Source organism: Urocitellus parryii, chromosome 6, assembly GCF_045843805.1.
Source record: "Urocitellus parryii isolate mUroPar1 chromosome 6, mUroPar1.hap1, whole genome shotgun sequence".
NCBI lineage: Eukaryota > Metazoa > Chordata > Mammalia > Rodentia > Sciuridae > Urocitellus > Urocitellus parryii.
Genome location: NC_135536.1, coordinates 175,344,266 through 175,365,918, shown reverse-complemented (window position 1 = coordinate 175,365,918; position 21,653 = coordinate 175,344,266). Strand labels below are relative to the sequence as shown.

General features: G+C 58.6%; 1 protein-coding gene across 1 annotated transcript; it reads right to left on the bottom strand.

Moving 5' to 3' along the window:
- Positions 1-1,379: 1,379 nt before the first annotated feature.
- Bpifb4 (BPI fold containing family B member 4) lies at positions 1,380-21,653 on the bottom strand. Its single transcript, XM_026402159.2, is given in 17 exon segments — positions 1,380-1,403; positions 3,511-3,587; positions 5,241-5,304; positions 7,086-7,128; positions 8,446-8,513; positions 9,764-9,934; positions 12,434-12,487; positions 14,053-14,256; positions 15,658-15,749; positions 15,941-16,001; positions 16,398-16,461; positions 18,156-18,299; positions 18,895-18,999; positions 19,785-19,980; positions 19,983-20,276; positions 20,845-20,907; positions 21,548-21,653. Coding segments are annotated over 17 exon segments (1,830 nt in total).

Below are 21,653 nucleotides of genomic sequence, written 5' to 3'. Positions count from 1 at the left end.
TGTGGGGTGTTGCTGTGAGGGGACAGTGATGTGGCAGGATCTAGTTTCCCTTGACTGTCCGGCCGTGGGCCTCATGTCTAGAAGCCAAGGACGTGCTCTGAGAGGACGACGTGGGAGCGCCCGGGATCACTCTCTGGCTGTGACTGTGGTTTCCCTGGCTTGGGTCGAAGCACTTGTATCTTTGCAAAACCTGAATGGCAACAGGAGCCGGGCCCCCTCAGCCACTGCCCCGGCCCCCTCCTACCAGGAAACATGGGGGAGTGCGGAAGACGTCACTGTGGCCACCCGCGTGTCCAGGCCCTCTCTCTGCCTGGGCAGGTCAGGCAGGGTCTCCTGACTGACCTTGGCCAATGAACCTTGAGAGCTGACCGTCACGTGGCGTTAGTGGGATTCCCCAGGCCCCGCCCTCTCCTCTGGGAACTGTATGACTTTGGGGGCCCCTGGAACTTGTGACCCGAGGCCACCGGGAGCCATTAGGACATGGGCCTGGAGTTAACAGGTCCACACCTCAGCTGGGTGACCTTGGACCAGTCACCACCGCCTTTCTCTGTGCCTCAGTTTCCCCGCTTTTGAAGCCAGGGCCAGCCTTGTGTGAACCCTGTGGTGCTCTCCTGAGGTCCAGGGAGATCAGGCGGCCGAGTCTCAGTTCAGGGCTCGCCAGGCACTTGGTGCCCAGCAGACGAGCGCTCCCAGGAGGCTGGGGCGAGGCTGGGGCTGGGGCGCTATCCTTCCCCTCCCACCCTCCTCTGGCCCCGGGGAAGTCAGTCGTGGTGGGAATCAGGAGGGGAGGGGACCCTGGTCATCGTGGCTGTGAGATGTCAGGTGACCTTGAACTTGTGCTTTCTGCATCCTGGCCCTCCCCGTGGGCTGAGGCGCGGGAAGGGAAACTGAGGCAGGAAGGACCCGCCCAGGGGAGTGCAGAACAAAGGTGTGGAGAGCTGGAGTAAGCCCTGCTGCTAGCCCTGTCCCCGGATGTGACTGAGCAACCCTCCAGCCCCACGCAGCTCCGGCTGCCAGGCCCCCGGGCACAGCCAAGGAGGGAAGGAATCAGACCCGTAGGCAGCCACGGGGGCTGGCCCGATGCAGGAAAGGGAATGTTTTATTGAAAGCCAAGATAACTCCTGGAGTCAGATCCGCCTGAGGCCCAGTCCTCAGGGCCACCTCCTCCCCTGCAGAGCCCGGGGACTGCATGGTACGGTTTGCCAACGGGGCAGTGGCTGGATCCTTTCTGTCAGGTGGAGGCAGGTGGAGGAGAGGATTGGAGGCTGGGAGGGGCCTGCTGTGGAGGCCTCAGGGCTTCAGGGCCAGGGACCGTGTCCAGGCCAGTCCTCTCCAGGGCTGGTTCTGGCTTCTTCCAACAACGTCCCTGCCTCTGTCACTCAAGCGCTGAGCACCAGAAGGTCCTTGGAGGGCAGAAGAGAGAACCAGGTGAGCAGGTGGGGGCGGGGCTCTGGCCTCAGCCTCGGCCACACACCTGCCTGCTGCCGTGGACGGGGCGAGTGTGACTCAGGGGAGCGGTGACTCCGAATGGACTCCGCGAAGGGGTTCTGTGGGCCTGGGGCCCCCTGTTCAGAGGACCTTGGGCAAGACACAGCCCTCCTTGACCCCATCCCCCTCCCCTAAGTAAGCCCCGCAGGCCTGAGCCCTCTGCAGTCACCAAGGTCCACTCCACGGGACTACAGAAAAGTTCTGCAACAAAATAGTGACAAAAGTAAAAATCAAAACTCAAAGAAGAAAAATAAGTGTCCACGAGTTCATACTGACTAAGTGAACAACTGACAAAGTGAATGAATAAACGGGGAGGAAGGTCGGGCCTTCCTTAAGGAAGAACTCCAAAATCACAGTTAGGCCAACGGGACAGTGACGAACGCCGACAAGAGCCACAGCCAGGCCCACATGGGTGGCGGGGGGGGGGGGGGGTCGTGTGTGGGTGATGATCACGGTGCACCACGGGAAAAGCACCTTTTGAATCAGAACTAAAAAAATAAAAAGAGAGAAGGGCCGAGGGCCAGGGCTGTGGCTCAGCGGTGCAGCCTCGCCTGGCACGTGCGAGTCCCCGGGTTCGATCCCTGGCACCACATAAAATAAATAGATAAAATAAAGGTACTGTGTCCCACTACAACTAAATTTTTTTTAAATATAAAAATTTTAAAAAGAAGGTGGAGGAGAACCAGCTCCTGATCAGTGACAAAGTGGAAAATCATAGCTTTTCAGTTGGAGGGACCTGGCAGGAGCCACCTCAAGCGAGTGATGGAAACAAAGGTGTCCCACACGGTGTCCCTGACAGGGGGCTAGTGACAGCTCCAAGTTCCACTCCTGGGATGTCCTTGCCAAAAACACATGGCCTCAGTCCAGCCAGGAGAGGACGGCACTCAGTCCAAGTGGAAGCCCATCCCACCCACAGGCCAGAGCTTCCAGAAATGTCAAGGTCACAGGAGGAGGAAGAGTCAGCAGTGTGACGGGCGAGCCTTTTGCAAAAGGAATTGTCAACCTGGGACAAAGGCCCCTTGGTTCCATCTCTGGGAATAACAAGGAGGAATCCTGAACCCAGAGGTAGCCCCAGCAGCCATCCTTATCATATGCTCACACTGACGTGGCAGACCATTCCAGAACACTTACCGAGTGTCAGGGCTCAAGGGCACTACAGGAGAGGCTCCTGTCATCCTAAACACAGCCCCGTGGGTCGGCCCTGGGACCAGCCTTTTTTTTTTTTTTTAATAGAGGAGAAAACTGAGGCCCAGAGAAGTTAAGTAGCCCACCCAGAGTCATCCAGCTGGCAACTGGCAGAGTCGGGATTTGAACCCAGACTGCTGGATTCCAAGCCCTATTCTTTAGCCTGAGGGCTCTGCTGATGCCCTGGTCAAAGCCATCTTTGAAAATAAAACTCCAGAAAGAAAAATAAATAAAACTTCCGAAAGATTGGAATGAAAAACAAAAAAACAACAATCACAAAAAAAACATGTTCTAAGGGTTGACTTGTGGGCTGCGCGTATACTGAGGATACGCCTGTGTTCGTTTAATGTCCCTGTATTTTCCAAATTTCAGATGCTGAGCACCTGTGGTCCTTATAGTGGTGGCAAGAGCCCCCTCTTCTGAACTTCAAGACACCTGCCGTCTATAATCAGCCAGTGTCTTCAGGGACGTTTGCCCAAAGTCCTGTGTCCCTCTGGGTTTGGAAGGCCCCGTATCCCAGGGCCTTGCAAAGTGTCTGGACGTAGTAGGTGCTCAATAAAGGTTTTCCCAGTGAGCGACACCACCTTCACCTTTGGGGAAGCCCGTGGCTGAGGAGCCTCAGCTTTCCACCTGGGGGATGGGCAGCTCTGAGTGGGACTGTGGGCTTGCCTTGAAGGACGCTCAGTGGCCCTATTCTTTGTTCCTCCGTCTCGTATGTTGGAGGGAGAGGTCTCAGGGCCCCCCTTCTCTCCCTTTCCCCAATTACTGCTCGGACCTTTAGCCGTGGCCAGACGTGAGGACAGAGGGCAGCGGGGGACAGAGCGCTGCTCCCCTTACCTCCAAGACGTCGATGTCTGCGTTGCTGAAGTCGATGTTGAGGATTTTGGGGAGAGGGACCCCGGAACCCAGTACGGCTGAAAAACAACCACAGCGGCTCGAGGTCAGGCGAGGTCAGGCGAGGTCAGCGCGGCCAGGAGGCCCCCAAGCCTGGCCATCTCCTCGCGCCTGCCAACCCTCCTGGCCACAGCACACGGTCACCCTGCCTCCCTGTGGGTGGAGGGCCGTCCCCGAGGCTGTCCTGCTGGCCCATCCTCGCAAGGTTCCCTGACCCAGGTGACTGGGCCACCGCGGGACCAAGAGCCTCCAGCAGAGAGACGGCAAACTGTCACTGTCACCCTGCTGCGCCGTGGGATCCCTGCAGGCAGGACGGTGTCCCCAGCACCACAGAGCCCTGGACACAGCACAGAGGAGGGGACACGTTTGCTAAGTCAAGGAAGGGGCTGCCCGTGGGGACCAGCAAATGACGGGGACGGGGTTTGGTCCCGGGTCTCAAGTTGTCAGGACCAAGTGGACCTGTGACCCTTGTTCTAGAAGGAGGGATGGGAAAGGAGGGAAGCAGGGACGGGGGTGGGCAGGGGACAAGGCGCCTGGACCCCGCTGGACTTTTCGGGGGCTCTGTGGCTCTCCCGGTCCCGCCCTTTCTCAGGTATTGGGTGGGGCTGGTGTCTTCTGGACCCACTCCAAGAACCTAAGAAAAGTGACAGATGGCATTTCAGGGAGATGAAAGGACGTGTCCCAGTGCACGGCCCTCAGGGACCAAGCAGGCCTAGAGCCTCTGTCTCCTGTCCCCTGTCCCCTCACCTGGCCCCTGACACCCTGCTGTCATGCATGGGCTTTGTGACTACTCTCTCTGTCACACAGAATAAGGCTCCGTTAGACACCAGTGTCTCTCTAAATGAGCCCCGGCTGGTATGGGGGTGACATCAACTGGGACGTGCCAGCCCACTTTGTCCCCAGCATCACAGCGCTGGATGAAGCAGGTTGGGGCTGAGGTCCCCGATCATCTTGGGGTCACCCAGCTCTCCCAGCCTCCAGGTGACCCCGGGGTCCCGCGAGAGGCCTCCCAATCCCATTCTAGAGACACTTGGTCTGTTCTACTCTTCAAGACGGGGAGGGAATCTTCTCAGTGATAATGTGGCTTCCCAGGGGACAGATTGAGTTAGGAGGTTGGGGACACTGGTCGGGACAACCTCAGCTCTATCTGCACGGACTGAAATTTTTAGAATCAGAATGTATTATCCGTGCAGTCCCTGCATGATTCAGAAGAAATTTGTGTTTTAAAAGGAGCCAGGCGACATCTTAACCCTAGAGAAACGGAGGAAAATAGTTCAGAGGGAAATATACCCGGGTTCAGGTAATCGCCCCGGGAGGTGAGACTTTCAAAATATATTGTTCCAGGATTTCTCAAGTTTGCACACATTCAGTTTTCATGGGTGATCAGAAAAACAAGACGCTCAGCCAAACAAGAAAGCAGCGAGATGGATCTGGAGGCCACACCACAGATGCCCCGTAAGTACACACGACTATTATTTGTGAATTAAAATACATTTTTAAAGTCAATTTTTAAAAACCTGAAAAATACTTGCATTTGGAAGCTTAAATCAACGTTTCAACGTTTCAGTCCAGCCTCAGAACTGCCTCTGAGGTGGAATGTCTGCGAGTCCCTCGTGTCCTGCACACCAGCTGTCCCCAGGTCCCCAGGTCCCCGGGCCCCAGCCCGCGCTCACCGTTCATTGCGGGCATGAAGGCCAGGTCGAAGATCTTCCCAACCAGCACCTCCATGAGGCCCACCTGCGGGGACAGAGGACTGAGCCTGGGCAGGGCCTTCCCGGCTCTGAAGGCCCCTGGGGACCTGGGGCTGGGGCCCAAGATGGAGACCCAGAGCTGCTCGGGAGCCTCTGGGAGTCCTGGCCACAGAGCCCCAGGACCCTGACCGGCTCAGCAGATGGCCCCAGGGCCACCTGGGTCACTGCTCCCTGTGCTGGTGGGAGGTGAGGCGGGCGGTCCCTGAGCCACAGGCGGGGCCCAGGGAGGTGGAGCGGCTCCCCTGGAGGCTGGAGCCTGGGTGGAGGGAGGCCGGCCCTGAAGCACCCTTCCAAGGCCCTGCACCCCGTGGCCAGCACCCCGTGGCCAGCACCCCGGCTCCATCCCAGCTCAGCCTCCTTCACCTCTGACCCTCGGCTCCCGAGGTCAGCACCTGTGGGTGCCACCAACCGCGGATCCCAAATATTTGAAAGCAAATTCCCTCCATCCTGGATGGGCACAGGCTCTCTTGCCATCACTCCCACAGTACTGTCTAACAACTGTCACCTGTCACTTAACGGGGAAGCTCCTGGGAATGTGGTCCCCATGTGAGCATCACAGTGTGTTTCATAAACCAAGATGGCTTCAATGTCACTAAGCCGTTTTGCCCTATGAGACCAGCACAGTCTCTGGTCCGTCGTTGAGGGGAATGTCCCACGTGGCCCGTGAATGCGTTTACGTGGCACTGACATCCTGGGCGCCACACTACCTTCCTGAGAGGATGGAAATGCTGCAGGTGGAGCAGGCCCCAGGCAGACGCCACGCCCTTGTCTACACGGGGACCTCGGTGTCATGGGGGACCCTGGGCCGATGCCCCCATGGATGGCAAGGGACAGCTGTGTCACCTCCCTTAACGTCTCTAAACCTTGGCTTCCACGTCTGAAGACAAGAGGGACTGACCCTCCCTTACGCTGGCTGTGAAAGTCCTTCACGTCAGAGATCTGCAGGGTGCTCAGCGCCCGCCACTCAGTCCACTGCGACTTCCAGCCCACTGTCCCCTCCGGCCCGTCACTGAACCTCCCTGACGTCAGCTTCCTTATGGGAAAGGTGCCCAGATCCTAAGAAGGCTGTGAGGACCCAGTGAGAACCTGCCCAGCCAGCGGAGAGCCGGGACAGTCCTCCATCTAAAAGTGAGCTGGGGACACGGATCTCACGGGCTGCACACGTCTGAGTTCAAGAAAAACAAGGAACAAGAGATGAATCTGCCCGGCTCACCCCAGGAAGCAAGCAAGGGCTTAGCTGTCAGCTTTTCTTAGAGAGAGAGAGAGAGAGAGAGAGAGAGAGAGAGAGAGAGAGAGAGAGAGAGAGAGATTGACTCCGAGGCCTTGGTGAGGTGCAGGGACCCAAGAACAGAGATGAAACAGGACCCGGCCCTGAATGTCTCAGAGTCACGGGCCCTTGGAAAGGGGATTCCAGAACCCGGGAGTAAGATTGAGGATGAACACAAACCCAGCCCTGTTGATCTAAGAGGAGGAGACTGAGGCTCAGAGTGGCCGGTAATGCTCAAGTCACACAGGGGTCAGTGGCCTCCTGACTCCCCCAGGACATGGCTGTCCCCACCGATGTGCACGAAAGGTCCCCCATTAAAACAGAGCAGCAGGTGGCCGACCCCCTGCCCTCCCCCTGTGTCCCCGCTTCCCCCTCTCTGCGTCCACGAGGAGGCCGGCCACCTGCTGGAGTCCCAGCCTCTCTGGCCCCGGGGAGAGGCCGTCCCCAGAGGAGCTTTCCCCAAGCCCAAGATGCTCCCTGGGCCCTGATGTGGCACTTACGTCAAAGTTGCCCACATTCGAGGTCCGGAGGTTGAGGTTGGTCCTGCGGGTGATAATGTCAGCCCGTTAGAAGCAGCCATTACTGGGAGCCCGAGGTGCTGGGTCTCCACAACTGTCTGAAGCCCTCCACCCACGACCTCTGGGAGCCCCTGGTCCTGGGGGAGTTGAGGGGAATGATGGGCCGGAGCAGTAACCATGGGCCAGACGCTATGCTCAGAGTGGGCAAGGTGCCTGTTGTGGCTTTGCCACCTATCGGCTGTGTGACCTCAGCCAAGGCCCTTCGCCTCTCTGTGCCTCTCTGCAGAATGCAAGACTGCTCGGACTAAATGACAGAGTCATGGATAACAAGAAGAGGACTCGGTGCTTTGGGCGTGTTTTCTTCCTCCGGACGCCGACGCCAGCCCTCCTCGGTCCCTCCTGTCACAACGCCCGGGTGCTTTTCCTCTCTGTAGAGTCTGCCCGGCTCTGCCCGCTGGAACCCCGGCCTTCCCACGGCTGGGCCCCTGGCTGCATGTGGCCACCTTGGAACTCAGATGGCTGACTGATACCGTCTCAGAGTCCCCCATGGTTGGACTCAGAGCTTTTATCAAAGGAAAAACTTGCGATGACCTAACACGAGCTGAAAATTTGACCCATGATCTCATTAAATCTCAAAATGAGCACCTAGTACTTACTTCCGTAGGCTGACGTCAACGACTAACCGAAGACACTCCTAGGACTTGGCTCAATGCCAGGCACGTGGAAGGCACCCAGTAAATAATAGCTATCATCTTTAGGAATCTTATTAAGTAGGACTGGGGTCTCCATTTTCCCATGAGAAGACGGAGCCTCAGAGGGGAAGTCACTTGGCCAAGGTCATGCGGCCAGACAGTGGTCACATCAGGATTTGGACCCATATACTGGAGTCCAAAGCCAGCACTTTTAACCATTCAATGCAGCAGGTCACATTCACCTGGGTTGGCTCCCAGCCCCTCTCTGTACTTGCTGTCTGACCCTAAATAGGTAAATCTCCCTCTCTGAGCCCTAGTTTTCTCATCTTTAGAAAGGAGCATCCTAGCCCTGACTTCCCAGGTGCACTGGGAGCCCGTGGCAGAGCCTGGTTCGTCAGCATCCAGGTCGTCTTGATTGCCAACACCGCGGCTGACGGCAGCTGGTTCTTCCTGTTTGAGTCACACTACCTGGCGGCCCCTGACGGAGCTCTCGGCAGACATGGCCATTTTTGCCTCTGCGGCCTCTTGCACTGACCCACCCTGAAGGTCACTCCTGACATAGGAGACCTCTGGTGGCCGTCTGGGCCAGCACCAGCTACAACAGCCCCAAGACGGCTTCCTGAGGGGGAACCGGGAAGCAAACCCCTTACTTGTCCAGCTTGGCATCGATCATGAGCTTATCCCCTTCCACAGAAAATGAGGCCAAGAGGTCGGTGTCCTGGAGGGAGGAGGAAGAGGTGACCGTCACTGCCAGCTTGTCGGGCTATTGTGCAGGCACTGGCTAGGAGCCCACTGACCCTGAGCGTCACCAGGGCTTGCTCCAGGGCCCTGGCCAGGCTCCCTTTAAGCACGAGGCTCCCACACAGTAGGTCCACCTCCCCAGAGGAAGCAGGAGTCAGGAATGATAAAGGACCAACATTAACAGTATTGGCGAGTTAGCTGAGTGAATACTTCCCACAAAGACAAATGACACAGAATCCCCATGACTGGCACTGGGGACGCTAACCAAGTCTCTCTGAGATGCCTTCGAGGGAGAGGCTTGAAGCCCAGGAAACTTGCTTTAGGAAAGCCATGGCAGATGGGATTGGGCATCATTGCTGCCAATCATTACTGCCCCGCCCCCCAGAATAGGGCATAAAAGGACCAGACTCATCTCCCTTTTCAAGCAGAAACTTTGCTGTAGGAAAATCCCTCTTTGCTCCCCTGACCCTCCTTCTAATAAATAAGATCAGATAAAAGTTACATTTTTGAAAATAAAAATAAAACCCAATAAATTCATGCAATGGAATTAGCAACAATAATAGGGATTGCATGATGAAGAGCAAGGGGCGCTGGTTGCCTGTGACAGGGACCTAATCCATCACAAGAAGTCATCCTGAGGAAACAGTGTTTGAACTGAGGACTGAAGGCTGTGTAGGGTTTGACTAGATGAAGAAGAGGGAGCGAGAGCCATCCAGATAGTGGGGAGGGCATGTGCAAAAGGCCCTGAGGCAGGAAGGAGGTTGGCATTAAAAGGAAAGCAAGAAGGTTGGAGATGGAGCCAGTGAGAGGACTCTGTGAGGCTGGGGCAGAATGCGGCCAGACCAGGCTGCGGGCCAGGAAGTCAGGGCTGCATCTCTGGGGCAATGGAGTCTGGAGTCAGGGTTGAGCTGGCTCAGACATTTGGGCTGTTGATGGGAATGTCACACAGCGGGGTTCAGATTGGGTGAGAATTGGCTCTTCTAATCTGCCACCTGATGATGTCCAAAAGGACCCCACACAGCTGGCCTGTCATGCTCCAGCAGGAAACCCACTTCCCAGACTAGAAGCGCTCACTTGATCTCAAGCCCTGGGGGCGGGGACAGGAAGGCAGCAGGTGGGCAGGGTCCTGTGGCAGGGCCTGTGGGGAGTGGTAGGGCCCGGGAGCTCTGGAGACCCCGTGGCTCCGGCTTGAGGCCCAGCCGGGGCCCCTGCAGCCCAGGCACTCACCACGTCGATGAGGCAGATAGTGGTCTCCACGTCATTGGGCTGGGACACCACGACCTCAGAGGTGGCGAACACCTGCACCAGCGCCTTGTCCTTCTGCAGCGTCACCGTGGGAGGGTTGGGCACCTGGATCCTGATGGTGAGCGGCCGGGACTCGGGGTACTGCTGGAACACCTGTGGGCGGGGCCGGCAGGTGGGCGGGGCCGGCAAGTGGGCGGGGCCCTGGGCCTGGTGCACCTCGGGGTGGGGTGGGGTGGGGCGTGGGGAGGGGGCTGCCAGCGCCTTTCTAACCCGCACCTTCAGGCCCAGAGCCCCTGGGGCCCTAGGAACCGCAGGCAAAGCCAAGGGCGGCTGTGGGGTCAGGGCGGGGGCTCCCTTCTCCACCTCTCCCTGGGCCACCGTGGGAATGAAGGTGACAATCCCAGACACAGGGACTGCTCAAAACCACCCGGCACTGAGCAGAGGGGGCCTCCTTGGGGCGCTGGGCGGGGCCAAGTGACCGTCTCCATTTCATTCAGTCATCACCGCCCTGCAGGGTCTCATCTCCAGGCCACAGATTTAAAAACTGAGGTTCAGAGGGACATGTCAGGCCCATCCAAGGCCAGTAGGGGAGGTGACCCCGCCCAGGCTGTGCAACTCAGAGCCCGGGTGTCCACCACCCCTCATGGAATGACAGGCCATCCCCCGAGGGTGTCCTGCAAAGTCCCAGAGCAAGGCACAGCCGCCCCAACCTGGATTCCCTGGGTCTCACAGTGGGACAGACCTGGGCCTACTGACCACAGAGTCAGTCCCCCAAAGCTAATTTACCAAAGGGACAATTCACCAAGTGACCTGTTTATCATATTCACTCAGTAACTTGTTCACAAAAAAATAATGATAATTTTAAGGCCACTCTTCTTAAATATATTAACTGGGCACAGTTAAGTGTGCAAACCCAGGAAGCTACTTTTTAAGAGTAGAGCCAGGCCCGGTGGTGCCCGACGGTAATCCTACGGGCTCAGGAGGCTGAGGCAGGAGGATCTCGAGTTCAAAGCCAGCCTCAGCAACAGTGAGGCACTAAGCAACTCATTGAGACCCTGTCTCTAAATAAAGTGCAGAATAGGGCTGGGGAGGTGGCTCAGTGGTCAAGTGCCCCTGAGTTCAATCCCCAGTACCCCAAAAATAAATAAATAAAAGAGTAGAGAGAAGCTGTTTCCATGGAAACTTTGCCATATGCAATGCTACAGGGCAGGTCGGGTCCTAAAAAGATTCTATTCATTTCTCGAATATGTGCCAGATGAATTCTTCTGTTCAAGCTCCTGGTCAGTGGATAAATTTAGTAAATTCCTCCATTTGGCCTGTCCCTGAACTCTCCCCTGGGAAGTCGGACTTTCAACAAGTCAATACCTTACTATTGGCTTTTCGCGGGGTAGGGGTTGTCAGGGCACTTCTCTGGAGGGCTCTGGGGTCCCAACCACCCAGACTGGAATGTGCAGAGTCCCCAAGAATTAGCAGTGCCCCTTCACAGAGATCCCTGGGGGTGCCCGTCTCAGCGCTGACCACGCCTCCCCCGTGACTCCACCCCAGGTGGGCCTCCAGGACACAGGCGGCGGCGCCCTGCCTGACCCCGCTGCAGCGGACCTGTGGCTATCTGGAGGCCTAACGCCTGCTCTGGGGCTGCCTCATTGGGTGACTCCCTGGGCCTCTCTTTCCCCATCTGTAAAATGAGGTGCTTGTCCATTTGGGCTGCGTGGGATAAATAGGACCGAATTCTCAAAAGCTGTAAAATGCAGTGCGCATGGGAAGTGGCCCAATAAATAAAAGGTCCCGCGATGGAGGACTGCCTGGCCACCTGAGCTGCTGCTGCTTCTGACATGGACGGTGCCTCTGCCATTCTACTCTCAACCACACGAGGGCGATAGCGACCACCTGGTAAGTCCCCTACCTGGGACTGGCAGAGTTGGGGAAAGCCACAAAGGGCTGTAACTCTGAACAGGGATCTTTGTTGCCAGGAGCAGGGCAAGGGGGCCAGCACCGGAGAAGGGATCAACAACGGGACAAGAGCACATTTGCTCTTTAAAAATAAATAAATAATAACAACTTATAATTATTAAGAGCAAAGATAGTAACTACATCGCCAAATGCCTGCTCTGTATCTGGGTTCCAGATTCCTGTCGAGGACCACCCTTCAGGGTGAACACTGCTATCCCCATTTTCCAGATGAGAAAAGTGAAGGCTCGGAAAGGAGAGGCCATTTGCCTACAGCAATGGGCTGGAGTTGCTGAGCCAGGTTGCCTCCAAGGACCTGGCTCTTCCCCTCTAGGCTCTCACAATTCTCGTGTGCCTGGCCCTGTGTCGGCACCTTGACCGCCTTATCCCTTCTCCTCCCCTAGATACCGGAACCCGTGGAAGAGGTGTCAGCGGGCATTTTTGACAGATGAGGGAATAGAACTCAGAGAGGTTACAACTTTTGTCCAAGGTCACACAGTGAAGGAGTGGATGGCCAGGACCAGAACTTCACCAGCTGGTCTGCAGACAGAGCTCAGGCTCCTTCCCCTCCTGCCTCTGAGCCCCTCAGTCCAGGAAGGCAGGCAGAGCAGCTGCCCCAGTGCTGGGCATCCTCCCCAGAGCCCGGTACCTGGGATGGCTGGTGGGGGACAGTGGAGGACAGTGGCGCCTTCCTGGCTTACGTACCTTGGGAATCAGGGCTCCCAGTGTGGATGTGGTGAGCGGAGGAAGCTCTTCAAACTATAGGACAAGGAAAAGGGTCAAGTGAGTCCCAAGGTGACAGGGACAGACGGGCATTGCCAACATGGTGACCAGACAACCATCTCCTTTCCCTGAAGGACCCCTTGGGAAGCCCCGCCTGTCCAGCAGCGGCCACTGTGTAGACCAGGCTCACCACAGCCCCCACCTGAAGAACGGAGGCGAGGCCCGAACCTTTCTTCTGCAGACGTGGAACTCTTTGCTAAGGCAAGGGGAGCGCCGTCGGGCCCCTTTGCAATGTCTGGGTCCCTGGCCCATGACTTCTGCCGTATCCCTGATACTGCTTTTGGCTTCAGATCTTCCCTAAACCAACTCACTTTTGTGGAGAGGTGCTGGAGTTGAACTCAGGGACACTCAACCACTGAGCCCCATCCCCAGCCCTATTTTGTATTTTATTAGAGACAGGGTCTCACTGAGTTGCTTAGCGCCTCGCCATTGCTGAGGCTGGCTTTGAACTCGCAATCCTCCTGCCTCGGCCTCCAGAGCCGCTGGGATGACAGGTGTGCACCATGGTGCCCGGCTTAACTCACTTCCTAAGACCTCAGATACTAAAAAGAGTGGAAAGCCAGCACCACTTGACAGAAAGAAAGGGGCACCAATGAAGCCAGTGTCTGTTTTCTCCTAGTTAAACTGCAGGGGCAGAGGGTATAGGTTACTAAGTGGCATCTAACAGCACCAGCGTTTGTATGGGCTTCTTGTTGCTTGTTTTGTTTGTGGACACCTGTTCTTGGAACAGGGAGGTGGTTTGTGGAGCAAATCCCATGGGGCCTCAAGAAACCCCAACTGTTCAACAGATAGGGGGGGGTGGGTGGATGGATGGACAGATATCTGAAAGATTGTGGATGGAGGGATGGATGGGTGGGTGGATGACAGACAGATGGACAGATATCTGACAGGTGATGGATGGATGATGGATGGATGGATGGATAGGTGGGTGGTCGGCTGGGTGAATGATAGGTGGGTGAGTGGCTGGGTCAACAGGACAGTGGACAGACGACGGACAGGTGGTCTGGTGAAGGTCAGTGAGCACACATTGTCACACCTTGAAACTTTTCTTAAGGTCTGACATTTTTCAAGAGAAAGTTTGGACAGCAAATGACCAAGGAGCGAGTTCTGGGTGGTGTTTTGTCCCCACCTATTTTAGTTCCCGAAGTGCCAACATTGGCCAAGGGAGTCTACACGTTTATGCGGAGAGACATACGTGTGACTCTACGGTGCCTCTTTTAGACAGGACAGAATATTAAACAGACTCCGCAGGCTCATGGTGCCACAGCGCTGCTCAGGGTCTGGTCTGTGAGCGCAGCACAGGGAAAGCAAGGGAGCTGACTGCGAGGTGGGTGGAACGGAGTAAGGTGGGTGGAGCCCAGAGAGGTGGGTGGAGCCGAGAGAGGTGGGTGGAGCCAAGAGAGGTGGGTGGAACCGAGTGAGGTGGGTGGAGCCGAGTGGGGTGGGTGGAGCCGAGCAGGTGGGTGGAGCCGAGAGAGGTGGGCCGTCTGGTTCTCCCTCCAGGGCCCAGTCCCAGCCCGCCCCTAGGGGGCGCCACTCACCATGCCGTCGGTGATGTCGATGTCCAGCGCCCCCTGCTTCTGCAGCAGAGTGAGCACTGAGCCCAGGAAGTTGGCCGAGATGGCCAGCTGCGAGTTGGTGTTGTCGCCCATGGGCGGCAACTCGGGCATCCTCTGCCTGGGAGACACAGCCGGCCGCCCCAGTGGGTAGTCGATGAGCTCTCCGCCGGCCTCGCCCACCAGAGTCTGGGGAGGAGGGAGAAGAGGGAGGAGGGCAGGGAGGAGGGAGAAGAGGGAGGCTGAGGGCGGACACCGGGCCCTGAACCCGCGCAGGCAGCCCCTTGGACCAGAGCCCTGGGTCTCAGCACTTGGTGTGGAGCGGCCTCTCACCTCCAGCCACTCTGCCCTCACCTTCCTACTGCAGCCACCGGGGATTCGCCACCCGCAATGGGCCTTCCCGCGGACCTCCCCGCACTTTCCTTGTGTGCCTCAGTCATCTTAGTTCAAGACCACCTCCTCCAGGAAGCCCTCCCAGACCTCCCTGAATGCATCACCTGCCCCACATTAGGCTCCATTACAACATTAGATTAATAATTGTGTATTTATTGAGTGACCATTTCTCTTTTTCTCTCTCAATCCCCCCTCCACACACACTCTTTTCTTTTTCTAGTACTGGGGTTTGAACCCAGTGCCTCTGAACCAGGAACTACACCCCTAACCTTTATTTTTAAATTTTATTTTGAGATGGAATGGGGATCTCACTAAGTTGCTGAAGCTGGCCTCAAACTTGTGATCCTCCTGCCTCAGCCTCCTACATCACAATAGATCACAAGTTCTCTCAGGGCAGGGACTTTGTCTTCCTCACTGCTGTACTGGGTCCTTGGTACACGGCAGGTGACTACCAGATGTCTCTGGAATGGGTGTGTTTAGAGCACCTCAGGTGTGCGGTGTGCCTGGGGCCTCAGAGCGGGGTGCACCTGCTGCTCTGAACTGCTGGGGGGAGTGAGGAGGCCTCCAGGTCTGTGGTCTCAGAGGACCCACCTAAGTCCGTGTGCCTGTGCACAAGTAGGGCCAGGTCGGGGCCACTGTATGAGACCCAGTGTCACATGTCTTCCAACTTCCCTTTAGAGATGTCCTGTGGTAGCTTGAAGTTGGCTCTGAGGGGAGTGTTTGTGCCTTGGAAATCAGCGAATGCTGCCAATCGGGACTTTTTTTTTTTTTTAATCACGGGGAGCCTTGTTAAATGCCTACAGCCTTCACTGTCAGGGTCAAGCCCTGGCTCCTGGGTGCAGCTCCACCAGCAGGGAGGTGGCCTGACTCGGGCCTCTGGTCCACGTTATTAGCTGTGTGGCCCTGAACCACTGGCTTAACCTCTCTGTGCCTGTGTGTTCTCAGTCAGCGTGCGCCCGTCCCCGTGGCTGCTGTGAGGACAGACTGGATGAATCTGCACCCAGCATGTAAAACATGGCTGCTGCACAGCAGGCTTAGGAGACGGCCGGCTGAGACTGCATTCCTAACAGGACTCCTAGAAGGCCCCCATCTAATTGGACAAGGCTCCCCAAGCACCCAGTGGGAGCCCCAGGGGCCCCTCCTTTCACCCCCACCCCCGGGCAGGAGGCCACCTCCCTGGGCCAAGCCAGCACTCACATTGAGGTCGAGCTCCAGGAACTCCCCGGTGACCAGGGGCAGGCTGGAGAAGGTGTACTGGACGCTCCCCAGGATGCCCAGCGGGACCAGAGCTGCAGGCAGAGGCGGGGGTCACAGGCGGCCTGGGGCGCAGCCACGGCTCCAGGTCCAGGCTCACAGGGCGAGCAAACCCCCCAGCAGGATGTCGGGACAGAGGGAAGGCCAGGTCACAGGGCCTCCTCCTGGGTGTGGCATGTCCCCGGGTCGGGCCTCGGCCAAATGCAGCCGGGAGGAAGGAACTCACAGTCCACGAGCCCCAGCTGGTCGTTGACGAGACCCAGGACCACGTCCACGATGGGACAGAGCTGCAGGGAGACGTCACAGAGCTCTGGTGACATCAGGGAGCTGGGAGGGAGCCGCCCCCCAGTGCCCACGGCTAAGGCTTGTTCTGCGCCAGGCGCTGTCCTCCCCCTGCCCCGGGGGGAGGCTCCGTCAGAATGGCCACCTTGGAGACCCAGGGAGGTGACCGGCCTCGTCACACAGCCGGAAGGAGCTGGAGCCGCAGGGAGCCCAGGGCTGGGTGGTGCCAACCCTCGCCCTCCTGTCCCTCTCCTCATCTGTCCCCAGGAGCCTCGTGTCCTTCCCAGGCCACCAAGAACGCGTCCCGGCTCCTGGTTCCCTCCATCTCCCCGGGTCTCCTCTGTGTCCCTGGACTGTGGCCCTGGTCTGCAGGTGCCCGTGCCCTCCCACCCCGTTCTTACCAGGTCGGGGAGGACGTTGGCCAGGACCCGGTTCACTAAGTTGTCCACGAGGTTGGGAAGAAGCCTGGGGACATGGGGCAGGGTCAAGGCCAGGCACAGACCGAGGCGCTCTCAGGACTGTCTGCCCTGGGGCGCCTCTGGGCAGTGAGACCCCTGAGCTGGACAATTGTGCCAGCAGCAGAGAGTGCGGCCACCCGGAGCAGGCTCCCGGCCAGCAGCGGGGCGGCACATTCATCCGTCCACCCATCAAGACAGGCTGCCCGCTCCTGATTCCTAGTCCTTCCCCGGTTCCCGCGCCCTCTGTGGGGCTGCTGGCTGCAGAGGTCAAAGGAGCTCGCTGCTTTATCACAGCAGGATCTAGAACATTCCAGGGGCTCAGTAAGTGTGTGTGGAAGGGACAGAAGAAGAAATACTAGCCAATAAACTATGCTCCTGGGGTTCACACCAAAGGGTGCCCAAGGGCAGAGCTGCTGTCCAGCGCCGAGCTGAGGTGACTAAGAATTACTTGAGGTAAAGCCCTAATTAGAGGGTTCCCCGAAAGCTCACCCTGGGACCCCTTCAGGTGGATCCACCTTCAGGAGACTAAGCCTGGTTCTGGTCCTCCTTGATGATGGCCCTTGAGAACAGTCGTGCAGGTACAACACAAGGGGGCTTGTGTGCCTGCGTGTGTGTCGGGGGACAGTTTGCCATTAATCTATGTATACTCGGGGCCCAGACCCTTTTCTCCTCTGGGAAGTTACCTAACAGATAATCAGGTCACGTGTGAAATGACATCTGTAAAAGGTAATTCATTGTCACAGCAGCAGTTTGGAGAAACTGAAATGCCCAGCCGTAGGGGACTGGGCAAATAGATGGTGGTTCCCCCATGGAATACTACACAGCTGTGCAAAATGAAGCAGCAGGGACACGTGCTGAGTCTGGATGCAGAATATCCTCCTGAGGGAGGGGTGGTTACAGCGGGCACCCATCAGCATTAAAACCAGGGGCAGATAAGAAAGTATGAACACGTTTGCTTCATTTAAACAAAGAAATTGGAAGGAAAATTAAGAACCTAATAACCGCAGTGAGCAGGGTGGGAGGGCAGAGGAGGTGGGACAGGAGGGACAGAGGAGGTGGGGTGGGAGGGACCCTCATCACTCCTCACCTTTCTGTCATTCTACAGTTTTGAACTGTGTATTACAGAATATGTATGATGGTAAAATGTGGATTTAAAAGTCCCCAAGGTTCCTATGTTCTGGGCCCCAGCACCGGATTCCCTCTGCCACACTCCTCCCTGAAGCAGAAACAGAGGCTCAGAGAGGCCCCCATGAGCAGGGGGCGCGTGGCCAGGGGTTGGTAAGACGGGGAGAAGGGGGACAGAGACCCCTGAGACAGGCTGGAGCAGGCGCTCCCTCCATGTGGACGGTGGGGGGGGGGGTAAAGGGGAGGGAGCTGGCTTCCAGCCGTCCTGAGTACACCCCCGTCCAGGACCTCCACCTGGGGACTTGTGCTGGCCAATACAGGCGCCTGAAGACCTCTGGGCAGAGTGGGGTCTTGGACAGTTTGTGGAGAAGGTAAAATCGAAAAAAAACCCAAAAACACAAACCCTCACTCCCCGACCCAGGATACACTGAGCAGAGGGTGGATGGTCCAGTGTGACTTGTCACTGCTCTGTGACATCACTGTCCCCTCCAGGGACATGCACAGGTGAGTGGCGCCATTTGTTTGCCAGAGACGGCTGTAGCATCCCCCAGTCAAGAGGCGCCTGCTGGTACTCACCCTCGCAGCAGCTTGACTTTGATGCCCCCCAGCAGGGTGTCACAGCGCTCGATGACCAGCCGCGGATAGCCTGTGCGGTCCATGGTCAGCCGGACCTTGGCCGTGATGTTCACCTCCACCGCGATGTCCAGGAATCCAATGAGACTGGAGCCGGCCAAGGACACCGGGAGTCACACCCCGGCCACCAGGGGGCGCACCTCTCACAGCCTGCCCTGTCATCTGACATGTCCCTTGCTCACCCTGTCCCTTGCTCAAATCAGGAGGTGTCCCTGCTCCCTCCCCCTCAGCCTAAGAAAGCTCCAGAGGCTGGGAAGGAGGGTTGCATCTGGTTTCCAAGGTAACCAGTCACCCAGCTGCAGGCACAACCTCATCTCGGGGATAATGAATGCAGAAGTCTGCTTCTCCAGTCCCTCGCTGAGCACCTACTTTGTGGCAGGCACCTGCTGCCCCCCCCCAAAGGGAGGTGGGCTTACTATTCCAGTGTGGGTGCTGACACTAAGGCTCAGTGACATCAAGAGACCCCTCCAAGGTCACGCAGCTTGTAGGATGGAGCCCAGGCCACCCCCACCTCCAACCTCCTCAACCATGGCGCTGGGCCATCCTCACTGCTGGTAAGGACCGCGGGGTGACTCAGTCCCAAACTGGGGCTCCCAGCGTCATGGATACAGGGACCAGGTGGAGCGAGGGCAGCCCCTGGCCCACCCGCCCAGCAGGGACCCCCAGGGCCCAGGGCACACACCTCTTCCCGTTGATGGCCACGCGGGTGTACAGGCTCAGGTAGACGCCCACCCCGGGCAGCAGCCTCACGGACACCCGAGGGAGGGTCAGCTCCACAATGCGCAGCCTGCAGGGGGGAGGGCTGGTGAGAGGCTGCCCCCCACACCCCTTCTTTGCTCCCCATCCATCCCCCCGACTGGAAGGAGACCTGGGGTCCAGGGGCAGAATGTGCATCTCGCAGAGATGTCAAGGCGGGGGACGCCTCGCCCCCAGCCCCGGGCCAGCCCACTGTGGGTGTCTCCAGGAACTTCCCGCAAACGTTTTCCACACCAAGATGCGTGTCCCCACCCGCTGCCTGGTTCCCTCCTGTCCATTCTCCAGCCTTGGGCCAAGGTCCTCCTCCTCCAGGAAGCCTCCCCTGACCTCCGGAGGAGGCCGCTCATAACTGGATCACAGTCTCCAGGCTGCTTTATCCAAGCTGCTGCCCCACCCCCCGCCGCAGGCTCCTGGAGACGGGGTGTCATTCATGGCTAACCACTGGGTCTGGTCCCAGTGTCAATTGGTGTCCCTCAGCTGCAAGGAGCCCTGCGTGTTGTTGGACTGAGTGGCTCTGGGCTGGGTGAAATCATGAGGGCTGCTGGTCGGGAACCCTTGGGCCCATCCTCCTGCCATCATTTCCGTGACCTTCCCACAGATGAGGAAACCGAGCCTCGGGGACGGGAAAGGAGACTCAGCAGACCCGGGTGGAGCGGGGTCCAGGCTCTGGGCTCTTCTACACCAAGCCCCCAAACCGTGTGACTTGGGACCCTTAAGACGTCCAGCCCTCAGGCCCTGTCCTGGAGACCAGGCACCCCCGCCCCAGCCCTTGGGTGCAGGCTCCCTGCGGCCGCAGGGAGGGCCCCCTGTCCTCACCCCGTGATGCCTTGCACGGTGCTGAGAATGCCGCCCTCGCCGAGCACACCCAGGACGCCGCCTCCTCCAAGAAGTCCTCCGTCACCAAGGAGACCGCCTCCGCCCAGCAGGCCTCCTTGGCCCGACAGGATGCCTTCGTTGGCCAGCATGCCGCCGGAGCCCAGCAGGCCCCCAGGGCCCAGGGCCCCGGTGGCCACCCAGCTGGGATCTCCCCGGGCCGCAGCTCTCGCCGGTGACGGTGATGCCGGTGGTCCCCGATGGCTGCACCTTCCGCGGAACGGTATCTGCCCCGATCGTCGCCGCTGCGGAGGTCGCGGATGCTGCCGTCGGGCTCCAGGATCTCTCCGTAGCGGTACTTGCCCCCGAGCTGGGCAGTGTTGTCGTTGGTGTCAATGTGCCCGTATTTGTAATTGCCACCAAGCTGTCTGCCATTGGTGTATTTGGGGGGAGGCTCTCGGACATGGAAGTCATTGTAAGGGACACCACCGACACCTCGGGGGAATTCAGCGCTTCTGTAGTCATCGTAACGGTGACGGCCACCACCCAAGAGGCCACCACTACCGCCCAGCAGGCCCCCGCCACTGCCCCCCAGCAGCCCCCCACCATGGTTCCCGCCACCACCACCCAGCAGGCCCCCACCACGGCCCCCCAGCAGCCCCCCACCATGGCTCCCGCCACCACCGCCCAGCAGCCCCCCACCACTGCCCCCAGCAGCCCCCCACTACTGCCACCACCACCCAGCAGCCCCCCACCACTGCCCCCCAGCAGCCCCCCACCATGGCTCCCGCCACCACCGCCCAGCAGCCCCCCACCACTGCCCCCCAGCAGCCCCCCACTACTGCCACCACCGCCCAGCAGCCCCCCACCACTGCCCCCCAGCAGCCCCCCACCACTGTTTCCACTGCCACCCAACAGACCTCCACCCAACAGGTCACCGCTGTCTCCCCCGCCCCCACCACCAAGCAGGCCCCCCAGAAGGCCCCTCCCCCGCCACCTCCACCTCCGCTTCCACCAAGCAGCCCCCCCAGCAAAGGCCCGCCACCGTCACCACCGGCTTTACCCATGGGCACCTCCCTCAGGGCCGAGCGGAGAGCGTCACTCTGCTCCAGGGTGCCCGAGATGGCTGCGGAGAGGCCGGGCGTCAGCCAGGGGTGCCCGCCCCCGCCATGGCCCTGCTCCCTGGCTCTGCAGCCCCTGGGCTCCCATGGCCCCTAGGTTTTGACACCCTTCAGCCAAGCCCTGATGGCGTCCCTTTGTCACCCTCCCTCCCAAGTGTTCCACGGCTTTAAAAAGTCCATCTCCTCGTGTGCCGTCCATCCTGGGACACCGTCAGGGCCAAGCACCTCGGAGGAGATCATCCCATTTTTATTGTCACGACCGCCCGGGGTTGGGACAGGCAATGTGTCCTCATATGCCAGATGACAAGACCTGAGCCCTGGAGGCAGGGATTACAGGTCCCACCCTCGGGGCCCACCAAAAGGTCACATTCACAGAGGGGCACCCAGACGTCAAGTCACAGGTCCTCCTCTCAGTCCCTGGAGATGCGGACACCTGTGTCCACTTTTCAGACGAGGACACTGAGGCTCGGGGAACTCAGGTCAGGGGTTCTAGGTCACATAATCAGAATTGGAATCCCAGGTCCCTGGCCACCTCTCTACTGCCCGGCCACTTGTTGTGGAATCTGCCGGTCAGGGAGGGTCCTTGGGTACCTGAGCCCACCCTGCCCAACCGAGGCTACCCCGGCCCCCCTGGGCTGGACTCACCATTGCTCAGCACGTCTTTGGTGACCCTGAGGACTGTGTTTGTCTCTTGGCGGCTGCCACCCACAGCGGTCACAAACAGGGCAGCCACACACCATGCTGTCCACAT